The sequence below is a fragment of the Nasonia vitripennis genome, assembly GCF_009193385.2.
Source record: "Nasonia vitripennis strain AsymCx chromosome 4 unlocalized genomic scaffold, Nvit_psr_1.1 chr4_random0007, whole genome shotgun sequence".
NCBI lineage: Eukaryota > Metazoa > Arthropoda > Insecta > Hymenoptera > Pteromalidae > Nasonia > Nasonia vitripennis.
The window spans coordinates 3706436-3719630 of record NW_022279643.1 but is presented as its reverse complement, the minus strand read 5'-3'; the positions used below and the strand labels follow the sequence as shown (position 1 = coordinate 3719630).

Here is a 13195-nt window from a genome sequence, read left to right as displayed (position 1 = left end):
AATATAGGTTTGGAAATTGTTTTGTAGTTATCTTCGCATCGTGTGTCGATTCACGCATTCTAAAATTTATGAGCATGGCGGCCATAAACAATGATATTATACGTATGTATTAAGTTTTTAATATTGTTATTAAGAAGCTTTAAATTATTTTATTTAAAAAAATTGATTCTTTTAATCATCACATATCTTGTAGAAAGTATACTGTTAATGAAGTTAGCAGCGGTTTTTTTAATCGAATTGGCATGGAAGTTTTATTTGTGGGAATTTGTGAGGACGCTGATTACGTTCCTGACTTAGCGAATATGAATTTCCTACATGATTACATACAAATCAGGTAAAATGCCCAGTACATGAACAGATTTTGAGGAAATTTTAGAAGCTTATTCATTTTGCATGGATGTTTTGCATAATATCGAAAACTTTTTTTGTGACACAAACTTGATTATCGCGTTTCTAGTACCTATTAAGCTGGCGTAAAGTAACTTTTTTCAGAACGGCGGGCAAAAAAAATTTTAGCAGGCGTTTTTAATTAAAAAAAAATGGTCGGTATTTCACATTAAATATACGTACATATGTGTGTGTGTGCGTATGCGTAAACGCAGAAATCAGTACATGCGTTCAAAAAAATATGGTGTGAACCAAGGGCTAAGTGGGCTTTTTGGCCTCGTGTGGTTGCAGTACTCGTCTGCGGTTCGTAAACGCCCTCGCCTTCGGCTCGGGCTAACTCGCCTTGACTCAGACTGCCAACTCCACATTCGGACTAAAAAAACTCACTTTACGCACTTGGCATACAATATACTATAACACTACCGTTTAGCCTACAAAATTAACTTAAAATTTTAAAAACCGCTGCATCGTGATGCGGCTCTCTCTCTCTCTCTCTCTCTCTCTCTCTCTCTCTCTCTCTCTCTCTATAGCGCATAGCAGTGCGTTCGTTCGTGCTCCAAAAAAGAATATTTCTCTCGTTAATTATAAATCAATGAATTTTGCGGCCCAGCCTTGATGTCATCGAGTCGCGTCGGAATTCGCGGTCTCCGCTCGTTTATGTGGCAAGATATTTGCGTCACAGCTGTCAACACTGCGCCGAAAGGTATGGGCGAAATATTAGCAACATATTGACAAAGGATTGGCTCAAACTTTGCCAACACTTTGCTTGAGCTCCATTTTCAACATTGCGCCAGTACCTCGGCGAGTAATTTTATAAAATTCATTACATCTCGACACAATAAAACTCATTTTTTACGTTCGACTTATAATGGTATTATATTTTTTTACGGACAATAAATCTATACAGTACTCGATTTGGACGAGTCGTCGATGTGCCAAAATTAAATTCATTCCACGTAGAATAATTAGTGAGCATCGTAGGTGTCTGCCACGGTTACAACGACGCCGATCGTACATTTATGCTGCGTCATGATATGCATTGCTCTGTGGCAGTTCGACAGCAAAAGCAAAAAGATATTTTTTTCTAAATAAGCCGTATTTCCTAAATACATTATTATCAGAACCTCGCAAAAAATTTGATATTATGTTATAAGTCAAACCAAAATCAAGTGATTTAACTACTGAAAGTTTACTTTTAACAGTTTGTTAATCTTTGGCGCTGCAAAATCTCTACTTCTGCTGATTTTCTAAGAGTTCTTTTAAATCGTAGCTAATTTTTGTTGTGGAGACAAAAAGTATCCATTATGTAAAATATCAATAAAATAAAATCGATAAAAAGTAACCTTGACATTGATACAAAATATCAATTACAATTATTCACAAACATGTTATATTTTCAATCAATATGACTTTTCATCAAGATAATTGATTAAAATTATTAATTTAAATAAATCCTTAAAACTCATTACATTATCTTCTTACAGGTTGCAGTAATGGGTCTCAATCATGGAATAACAGAAAAAATTATAGAATTTGAAAAAAATATTGACGGGATTGACGAATCTAAAATAGGAAATGATTCAGTGACAACGCGAATTCGTGCTAGAGAAATATTACATCATGCCTATCGAACGGGATTTGAATATTACAAAGAACTTTCCAAATGTATACTTTGTGATGAAAGATGTATCATAGTAAACAATCTAAATTATTTTGCTTTTTTGTGGATGGATTTTGTAAAAAAATATTGTGAACGGGGCAGAGGTCTAAGGCCGCGTTGGGCGAACCACGGACTTGAATTTTTAATGTTAGTATGTGACCCTATAAATACGAAATACCTTACACAAAAAGAATTTGATCAACTTAAGATATCAATGGATCATTGCATTTCCCATGTTGTTGGTAGTACATTGGAAAGGGATGCAAGTTCGGAAAGAGAAAGTTAGTATATTGGCGAATACGCATTTTTTTAAGTGCTATATGAACATGTTCATTATTATTGACGGGCCAAGGGTAAAAACCAGACACTCAAATATTTAGTATGAGCTAAAAAATGAATCATCGAATCAGTATGAATGTTCAGCCGACGATATAACGTAAAATGTTTGAGAAACCCGCAAAATGCTTATTTCAGAAGCGTGTTGCGCTCATGCCGATTTCAAGGTTCATTTTTCTAGTTTATACTAAAAATTTTCAAGTTAGTCTAATTGTGTACTTTGCATGACAACTGATCAAAAGAGATAATTTACATGATAAGAACATTTCAAGGCGTGGCCGGAGCTCGAGCTATGCTATCGACTTCTGATTTTGATAGAATGATTTATTAAACTCAGTATTACCCCAGTTTGCTCTTGGTTTTTATCGTAAATTTATTTAGAAAGTTATACCCAATAGAAAAACTGCGGTTGTTTATATGACTTTGCCTTATTAACACAATGATTAAAACTACTGGTAAATTTGCCAACACATCTTAAAAATTCAAAACAAATTAATCAAAAATCTACTTCTTTTTAAATAATCAATAGACTAATAATTTACAAAATTATGAAGATTTTAGAAAAATTCATGGATCTAGAGCACCATCACCCCACTGTAGTAGTCGAACTTCTAATATGAGCCTATCGAATAACTCACCGATTCCATTGAAAGCTGTAGATTCAAAACAATTAAAATTAACGACTTCGACGTTCGATTGTGAAGCTTCCACGCCGCTATATCAATCAGTTGAAAAAATGTGTCGATATAAAAGAGTAGTATTAGCGGTAAAAAAACTAGACTATCAAGTTGATCAAAAGTTAAGGTGTAGGGAACTAATAGGACAGGTTGTAGATAGAACAAATGTAGATGAAGTCAAGATTAAAGTTAGAAGAGTTAATTTCACGTGGCAAAGAGGAATAAAAATAGGTAATTACATCATTTAAAATGTTAAATATTCAGCATTATAAAAGATTTTTTTTATCATAGGACAAGGAAGATTTGGAAAAGTATACACAGTCGTTAATAATCAAACAGGGGAGCTTCTTGCTATGAAAGAAATTCAATTACAGCCAGGAGATTATAGAGCTATTAAACGAGTTGCTGAAGAATTACAGATATTTGAAGCAATTCAACACAAAAATCTTGTTCGATACCATGGAGTAGAAATTCATAGGGTTTGTACCCAAGGTATTATCTGCATGTAGGATTGTTCCAATATGATTTTTATTTAAAAATTTTAGGAAGAGATGCTTATTTTTATGGAATTTTGTGCTGAAGGAACTTTAGAAAGTTTAATAGCTGGTAGTGGGAATGGACTTCCAGAATCCCTATTAAGAAAATATACTCATCAACTTTTAGTAGCAGTTTCAGTACTGCATAACCATGGTATTGTTCATAGAGATATTAAGAGTAAGGATACCATTATTTTTATGAAGCTCGCTTTTTTCTATTCATAACATCTAAATATAAATGAAGCTAAGTTTTTTAAACAAGATTATTATCATAAATTATTATATTACATTTGATCGCTATAAACTATTTTGTGTTAAAAAACCACGCTTTAATAGTTATCTATTTTTATTTACTGACATGACAAGTATATGCGTATTTTATACTTCATTATTATATTTTAAACTTGCCATATCTTTTAAATATTTCAGCTGCGAACATTTTTCTGACAGATGAAGGAAACTGTTTGAAACTTGGAGATTTTGGTTCAGCTGTTAAAATTAAAAGTCATACTACAATGCCAGGTGAACTTCAAAGTTTTGTGGGAACACAAGGTAAATAAACACGCATGCTTGCACACAAACGTCAAGGGGCGCAGTAGCGCCTCGATGACAAGTATAAGTTTTATACACTGTGCCTTTGGGATCACCGCGACATATAATTATATATACATTAAATTTACTAACTTATCTATACATGTTTTACGAATCCGTTTTACCAATACATTATTTGATCCATTATTAATGCTTATTTATTCAATTTAAAAGTTTTGAATGAAATATTTCTTATTACAATAGCATTTTGCAGAAAAAAAATATTCCTTCAGCAAATTAATCAAGATTGGAAATTAATTTGGGATTTTTTATCAATTGTTTGCCTCCCTTATTCTATTTTCTCGGTAATCGTTGCTAATGGGAGGTTATAAAGGTGTATACTAACTATTTATTTACATCCTATACGAAACGTCAGTATTTGTAATAAATAAAAGACCTAAAGAAAGACATTCACTCAAAAACACTCTCACAGTTTAAGTGTCGAGGCTGTAGAAGAGCTTTAGGTTCTGTATGATAATAAACTCCGGTGGGTTATGGGAAAAGGTAAGCAGAAAATTTATTGATATTTTAGTTGGAAAAATATACGTTTGTTTTATCGGTAGCAACTATCATGATAGTATACTAAGAAGATATTCGTGCTATTGCTAGTGTAGGGAGAGAGAGAGAGAGAGCCTTACGGCCGCGTTGGCTTGCCGCGAAGCGATGCATGGCACGCAAAACGCTCGCGTTTTGCGCATAAGGCACGACCGCTGACGCTCGCGCTTCGCGTTCGTAATGCCTGTCGGTGCTTATACAGTATTATCCTGTTTTTTTTCAATATTGTTGTCAAAGTTTTGATTGGTATTATTCTGGCGGTCATCAACACTATCATCAAAACTACTGGAAAATTAGTAACTTATTTGTATTTGTATCAATTATTTATTTTTGTTTGTAGATATTCTTAAAATATATCTTATTTTAATTTTATTGTAATTTCAGATAAATAATACAATACTTTTGTATCGCAGTTTTCAAGAGGAAGTAAACAAAAGGATGATATTTTGTTTGTAGGATTTCAATTAGAATATTAGAAAATTGATTATTTAAGTATTTAGCATAATTTAGAGGGAGGTAGTAAGCTACTTAGAGCTTTTCTTCAATCTAAGAAATTTTCTTTATTGAGTTTAGGTTTTTCTAGTTCAGTATATACACTTGAATTTTTAAAGTGAAAGCGTACGTCGTTATATGATGCCAAGTTACACGGATTGTATTCGGCGATTACGTATTTCCTAAATTATGCATTTTTTATAATTTAATTAAAAAAGTGGTTTAATTTTGTATATATGTATGAGATAAAGGCCAAAAAATAATTTTCAGCTTTAAATAATATAGGAAAATTGCTGAAAATAATTGGGTTGGATGGGGCATGTTGCACCGAAATTATTATTGAATTTATGTATCAAAAAATCGCTTTTAGGGTTGTGTATGTCAAAAAGTGTTAAAAAAAATATTTGCCACGGTAAGAAGTTGTATTTTCAAAATGTTTACAACTTTTATATTTAACATTTTCATGTAAAACGTAAATCCGTAATGTTTTATGGCAAATAATTGGTTTAACTGTAAAAAATCGATTTTGGGCTGTAAACTCGAGTTGTAAGCATTTTATTTTTCAAAGATCTATAACTTTTCCATTTAACTTTTTTTTGTAGAATGCTTAGAATTCGACTTAAAGCTAAAAAACCGTTTTTAGCGATTTTTGGAGGTGACCGCATTCTGCGTATACGTGCAGGATCAAGCCCAAAATAAATCTGTCAGCTTAATATTATGAGGGGAGTTCGCACACAAATTTTTAGCCCGATTGATTGAAGTCTTTCCGATGTAATCACATCACAGGAAAATTTTTGTTAAAAAACCGCTTAAAAATCGAACAAATTGTGCCCGCATTTCAAAACGACGTAGAGGATCGGGATACAAAAAAATAGTTTTTTAGCTTTTGCAAAAGGAGACTTCTCCTTAAATTTTATCCCGTTCGGTCCCGAGTTATTTACAACACTCTGCATTCCTGCAAAGAGAAACGAGGTTATCTGACCACCGATCTAAAATTATAATTACTAGGAGTTACCCTGATACCTGGACATCATTTATGAGGTGGATAACATTTTCGGTCTTAAACATTTTGTGCCCTAAAATTTTTGGGTCTTAAAATTTTTAACCTCAATATTTTTAGGCTTTTTAAATTTTTTGACTTTAAAAATTTTGGGTTATTTAAATTTTCCTGTGTGCCGTGAAGCCATTCACACTTTTTCTCAACAACTGACAAATTTTATTTTTATATTATTATTTATAATTCAAAGCGCACTATTTACATGTTGCCCATGTATATTTAAAATAGAAGATGATTTATTTGTTTATTATTAATATATATATATATATATATATATATATATATATATATATATATATATATATATATATATATATATATATTAATAATAAACAAATAAAATATCTTCGGTTTTAAATATACATGGGCAACATGTAAGTATATATATATATATGCGCTGTCCGGATGCTCGCCTGTTCTTAAGCTCTACGTAAAATATAATTTTTTTTTCGTCACGCAGCTGCGTCGTTATTTTATTTTATTTAAATTTTTATTATTTTCTTATCTAACCTATGACGTAACATTATTAATTTAATATTTTATGATATACGATATTGTTCGTATATATCTTATTTGAATCATGATTAGTTTTACTTTTATCCTTGAAACTTAAATTTTTTATAAGTGAAATTGTTAAATTTTTTTTTAACGTTACCCTGGATAATGCTACATATAATTGACCATGACTGAAAACTGTATTTAGTAAATAGACACCGACTTCGTTAAATGTTTGGCCGTGTGATTTGTCGATTGTCATTACATATCCATATCGTATTAAAAACTGTCGCGTCAAAAGCAATTTCTTCTTTTGAAGAAGTCAAATTAATTCGTGGTATTAAAACAACTCTAACACTCGGTTAATACTTTCCTGCCGTGTTATAACCAGGGCCAGAAGGGCCCTGTTTATTGTAAATTAACGTCGGGCGTGCAGAAGGCACGGCTCGGCCGACTCAGATCATGCACGTGTTTTTACACGAGCCCGCGGAGGCGGCGTAGGTCGGGTCGTAGGAAATAACACACGAGAAGTTTAGATAAGGAAATGTATATTCAATTGCAACTATACACGGAGGTGCAAACGCCGTACACTTCGACGAACGATAAAGAGAGACGAGAGATATTACCCTGTCGACGTGAGAGAGTGAGAGTGCAGGTACTTACAACTCGGTAGTGGCAGTAGTACTTGACGTAACGGACGTGGTCCAGTCTCGGACGTGGAGATGTAACAGTTCGGGCGGGCGTCGCAGCAACTCGTCGGTAACGCACGGACGAATATCGTTCGCTCTCGAGATGCTCGCAGGACTCACAACAAACCCGCGTATATAGTAGCACGAGCTACTCGTGTGGATAGCGCAGCGAGACTAACTCTAGTCGCGGTTCTCCCGGCCGTCGGCACATCGTTGTCATATCTCACCAACGCTGTGCGGCCAGGCGGCAACCGCGCTACCTATGCTCTCACTCTCTCTGTCTCTATCTTGCCTCGTTTCTCGTTCTCGCTCGTTTCGGTGCTCGTTGGCAGCTTGCTGAAACAATAATCTTATTACAATTAGTACATGATTAGCCGTTAGACATTTGACGTGCACTCGGCCGTCACACAACTTTACCAAATTGTTTACCGCTTATTATTTCTGCCTGTATACAGAATTGCATCATTTTCCTTACTATTAATCAAGTACCATTACAAAGCCCATTATTTAAATTTAAATTTCTTAGCAGAATAATTACAGCACCTACTTTTAAACGTAACTTATGAGGCGGTAGGCCATTAGACGTAAGTGAATTCAAAAATTCTGTTGGTAACATCTATTTATTATCATCTTCACATGAATCTACACTTAGATACACTCTTATAATTCTCTTAATTTTTAGTACATCATTGGCATTATTATTATTAAACTCTTTGTCACAATAATTAACTCTCATTTTAGCTTTTAAAGTCATTATTTGGAATTCACTACATAAATGACTATTTTTCACTCAATTTTCAATAATTTTTGTTTGATTCCTATGTTTGACAACAGGTAGTGTTTGTCAGAAGTCACCTGTGATAATCATTACTTTGCCACCAAATTCAATGTAATTATTACATAAGTCTTTAAATAATTTATCCGCTGCCTGAAATGCTTGTTTTGATGTCATTATTATTTCATCCCAAATTATAACTACTACATTTTTCAGATTTTCTCGATTAAATTGGGAGTAAAGTTGCACGTTGAATCTTCGTTTATATTTAATGGTAATTTAAAAATTACATGTGAAGTTCTTTCATTGAATAATTAATTTTCTGCTATACCAGTCCATGCTACAGGTCAAACACTTATTTTTTCTTTATTTAAATGAGTGATAATTGTAGTTAGTAAGTAGCTTTTTCCTCTACCTCCAGGTCCATGAATAAAGAAACACTTCACGTGATTAGCTTTATTAATTACACTATTTATTACTGCATCGAAAATTTCACGTTGTTTATTCGTTAAAAAGCTTATATTTCATAATGAATTATTTTCAATTTTATTTGTTGCATAAAATTCTTCATAATAGTTTTCCTCAACATTCTCACTAAATTTAGGTAAATTGAAGTCAGTATTACCCATGGCTTGTTGAAATAGAATTGATATGTTTTAGTGAGATATTTTCACGTATTTCTTTAGTTAACAATGGACAGTGAAAATATGCTTCATATTTTTTAAATAATTCTTTAACATTTACTGGGTTATGAAATACGCATATTTAACTAAACAGATTACACAAAGCTTTAGGAAATTCAACCTTGATTGCGTTTTCCAAGCATTTGGCCCATTCTTTATCGGTGGTTATTAATTTTCTAGCTACTACTACTTCATGTAATGTTGCGTATGTAACATTCTCTAATGTTGTTAATTCTTCGTAAAATTAATTACATTTACATGTAATAACAATAATCTTAAAAAAATCTTTCACAATCCTTCGGATTTTCAAAGTACATTCCACTTCTAATTGGCTTCCGATCTCTTTTTCTTCGTGTCCATTTCTTTGTTTTTTTTCATTGAAAACGTGAAAATATGATATATCAACATGCAAGTACTGTCTTGCTTGCGGATAGTTTGCATTTGGTTCAAACTATGCAGTCAAAGTTGTATTTATGTTTTTATTAATCAACTTTACTTCTGATCCTTCCTTAAAGAATACAAGCTGTTCATTTTGTGAATGTACAGCTAATCGGTAAATTACGTGTGACAAAACATACATTGCATATTGTAGTAGACGATCCATTGTTTTTGGAGGGCTTACATATATTGTATTTAAATATTGTTTTATTTTATCGTAGTTGAAATTTTCTTCTTTACATTCATTTTCATTATTACCTTGACTCATTTTTATCAATGCACAATCATGCCCCTTATAACAACATATAAATAATACTAAATCTAAGCTAACTTAACGGTCCTAACATTTGTCTGGAGAATAAAGAGATGATTTGAGCATTCGGGATTTACATATCCATTTATTTTGAAAATGAAACAGTTTTATTGCCAATATTTTTGGTAGAATCATAGTTTAGAACAAAAACATGCTTATGAGTTAAAAATTAATTGAAAACAGTAATAATATGCATTTTTTCTGGATACTATAAAAATCTGAACACCAATATAGTAAATAGTGTCTCGGCGCTGCAGCTTCGTCTGCTTTTCAAACTCGCCTTCGGTGCGCTACCGCGCTACTTGATAATAATAAATTTCAACATTAATATGACGATGAAATTTCAACAATAAATACGGATTGTATGGAACTACAATTCAATTATTAGCTATATTGTTTTTATTGAAACGATCGTGAACTTTCTGAAAATGTTGAAGGTAATATAACCATTTATCCAATTTTTACGTTGTCATCGTTACTTTTATTTTTAAAGTGATCTATGACACCATTGTATAAATAATGTATAATTAATTGTTGTTGATTTTTATTTCAAAAAATCAATCGTAAACCTTCAACTTTTATCCAAGCATCAACAATGTATTGTTGAGTGAATTTTCCTAAATTTAAGTAAGGATTAAATTCGTGTCTAATCCTAAATTTATGACAATACAATTTTAGCATTGAAATATTGTTTTTTTTTTTAATTTTTACTTTTCATATTCGGCATCCATCCAAAACCTCTATTAGGATAAATAAGTTGATATGACATAAGATCTACATGTTTACTGATGTACGATATATTATTAGGTGCTCTATGTTTTGAATATATACATTCATTTTAATCTACTGGTGGTTCACCATATTCACCTACAAATACCAAAGCTACTTCATCACATTTAACTGTGTTATATCTACGTTTATCATGATTAGAATTGCGTGTTATTAACAATATATTATTATAATTGCGTATTTCCAATATAATTTCTCTACTAATAAACTCAACGTTGTTGTTTTTCAAACGATTTTGTTCTTCTATTTCGACTGTTTATCATTTTGTATGATTTAGCGCACATGTTTACTTGTCGAAAAAATTATCTAATTTTTTAAATAGCATTAAAGAACATGACTCATTAGTTTGTAATCGTAATTGCGAGGTGATTTCATTATCAATGATTGTTAGGAGGAAACTTGAAGAGTTTCCTCTTTTATGTGAGTCTGTGTGGAAATTCTATGTGGAACAGAAAAAAAAATTGTGTTCGATGTGGTTGAGTGAAAGAGGAAAGGAGATTTTTGTCAGAATGATGCGATTTATTCGGAGGGGCAAAGGGCTTTAATTTACTTTTTGTTGTTATTGCAAATTTTTTATTTATTATTATTTGTTCTGGTCTCCAGTCAATTGTGCTGTTTCTCTTCCCTTTTAGATAATGTCGTTAATGTCTTGTGAGTTATGGCTCAGCACATGATCTATATGTGTTTTATCATATGTTGACGCTTTCGCTCATGGTTCTTTAATACGTCTAGCCTATGATTGTTTTGCTTGACATACACACCTAGTTTGTTTAGTTGATGGGATTTTGACTAGAGAAACGCCATTGACGAGACTTCTATGGGTTTAAAATTTTTTGCTTTTATGTTCGGGTATGTGGCTGTAGGGATTTTCGAATCATTCTGTTCCTATAGTATTATTTATGGATATTGAAAGTGCGTTTTAACTAATATTCCACTTACTTTTTGTTGCTGTGGTCCGTGGTCCTATATTAGGTGTCTTACGTGCTAAATTGTTAGTACTTTTGATCTCCTGCGCTAACTAATTGGCTTATGTCTAAATACTTCATTTTGTTCGTGTACAATTTTATGTTTTATATTCTATTTATATGGATACATAAGGGTTGCAATTAAACTTGGTGTAATGTAAAAGTACAAAAATATATTATTTATTTCTTTGGGTCCCCCTAGTTTTTTGGTACCATGTACAAAGAGAATTAATAGAAAAATTTGTGTTACAAATATGTAACGAAATTTTTCTAAGTTATTTTGACAAGAATTAGAATTTTTCTAAGTCTAGGACTGATACGCTTTATGATGCGATATCGTGCCTAACTCAAAATTTTTATAAGTGTAGAAATATTTGAAAATATCCTAAGTCTTTTACCTGCTCAAGGCATAAGTTGCTCAAGAGCAGGGACTAGGTGGTTTAGTTGCGTCGGTGCTTAAGTTGCGCTTCGGCTAGTGAGCTTATACTGGCCGTGCGGGTCCTTTTATAGGCCTCGGAGCGAGCGGGGATCGTGCCGCCGAAAATACTTTCACATTCACACTTTCACACAGACATTCACACCTATGTACAAAACCCATTCATACAAATAATTTATAATATGGTATGTTGCGCGCTCTCCCCCTTCTTTCGGTGTTGCTGCTACCGCCGCTCGCTGGCTCGTGGCGCTGCTGAAGTTGCGCTGTCAGCTGTAGCGCGGGCTCATACTGATTGAAAATGGGGGAGCGCGATACTCACGTAAAATCTAAAAATGTATTCAATATATTTTAGTTTTTATTCTGTATAGTTTTTTGCGGAGCTTGTACGGGGCGTTACAAGGGATCTCTGGTAGTGGTTGTTCTATGGTTTTTTTTTATTAGTGCTGTTGCATACTCCACTGCTTTCTTGTTGTGCAGAGGGATCTAGTATCTAACTATTAGTTGGTTTTTTTATGCTGGTTTTTTGGTGCATTTTTTGGTGCTGCCTTGTTGGTCCGTATAAACTTTCTCTATTTCACATGGTCCAAATTGTTTTAAGTTTGCTTTTATGTCGTTTGGGTTTCCCCTTATGCTTGTCAACATAGTTTTTTCGTTTATTTTGTTGACCCTCATTACCTCTCCTGGTTCTTCCATGATGGCTGATGGTCCTTGTTCTTGTTCATTGACAAAATTCGTTTCGTTGTGGTCCAAGTAATAATCTAGGGCGGTAGCACCTAAGCCCTGTCTGTATTCATTTGATACTGCTTTCACTGGGTCCGTTCTACCTTGTAGATCTTTGCCTAGGCCCTTGCCTTCTATGTAGCCCATTTTCTCCATTATGCTTTGTAATGTTGACTTCGTGTATGTTTTAATCACCTCGTTCTTATTCTCTTCTTTTGCATATTCGACGTTTGCTATATACATGTGTGGTGTGGCTGTTGGTGTGAAGGCGATCACGCATGGTCCATGTGTCATGAAGCCGTTCATGGTGTCTTCTTTTTGTCCTTTGAATTTTATGAGGACTTTGGAATTTCCCATGTCCGTGATGTCCAAGATGTCTATTTTATTTTGGTCCATTTTCCTGTAACAAAGAAGAATGAAAGATAGAAGGTATCGTTTCATGCTGTAATGTAAGATATTGTTTTAGGGTTTGACATATTTGGTCATGCAATGTTTATTTGTTTTAGGGGTTATACACTTTGTCTATTTATTATTAGGGGTTTTATTGAGGTCCATTTTATTTTTAATTCAAATAGAAAACAAAATTTTTGATTATAGGGAT

General features: G+C 33.0%; 2 protein-coding genes across 4 annotated transcripts in view; one reads left to right on the top strand and one right to left on the bottom strand.

Moving 5' to 3' along the window:
• LOC100118641 (mitogen-activated protein kinase kinase kinase 4) overlaps positions 1-13195 on the top strand; it is a 175817-nt gene that overhangs the window by 23870 nt on the left and 138752 nt on the right. The window contains exons 3-7 of the mRNA XM_031929962.1: positions 1872-2328; positions 2938-3291; positions 3352-3539; positions 3606-3774; positions 4026-4148. Coding sequence (XP_031785822.1) covers positions 1872-2328; positions 2938-3291; positions 3352-3539; positions 3606-3774; positions 4026-4148 — 1291 coding nt within the window. The remainder of the gene's footprint in view (positions 1-1871; positions 2329-2937; positions 3292-3351; positions 3540-3605; positions 3775-4025; positions 4149-13195) is intronic.
• LOC107981507 overlaps positions 12212-13195 on the bottom strand; it is a 204044-nt gene continuing 203060 nt past the window's right edge. For all 3 annotated transcript variants that reach the window (XM_031930020.2, XM_031930018.2, XM_031930019.2), the window contains exon 3: positions 12212-12994. In XM_031930020.2, coding sequence (XP_031785880.1) covers positions 12385-12990 — 606 coding nt within the window. In that variant the 5' untranslated portion in view covers positions 12991-12994 and the 3' untranslated portion in view covers positions 12212-12384. The remainder of the gene's footprint in view (positions 12995-13195) is intronic.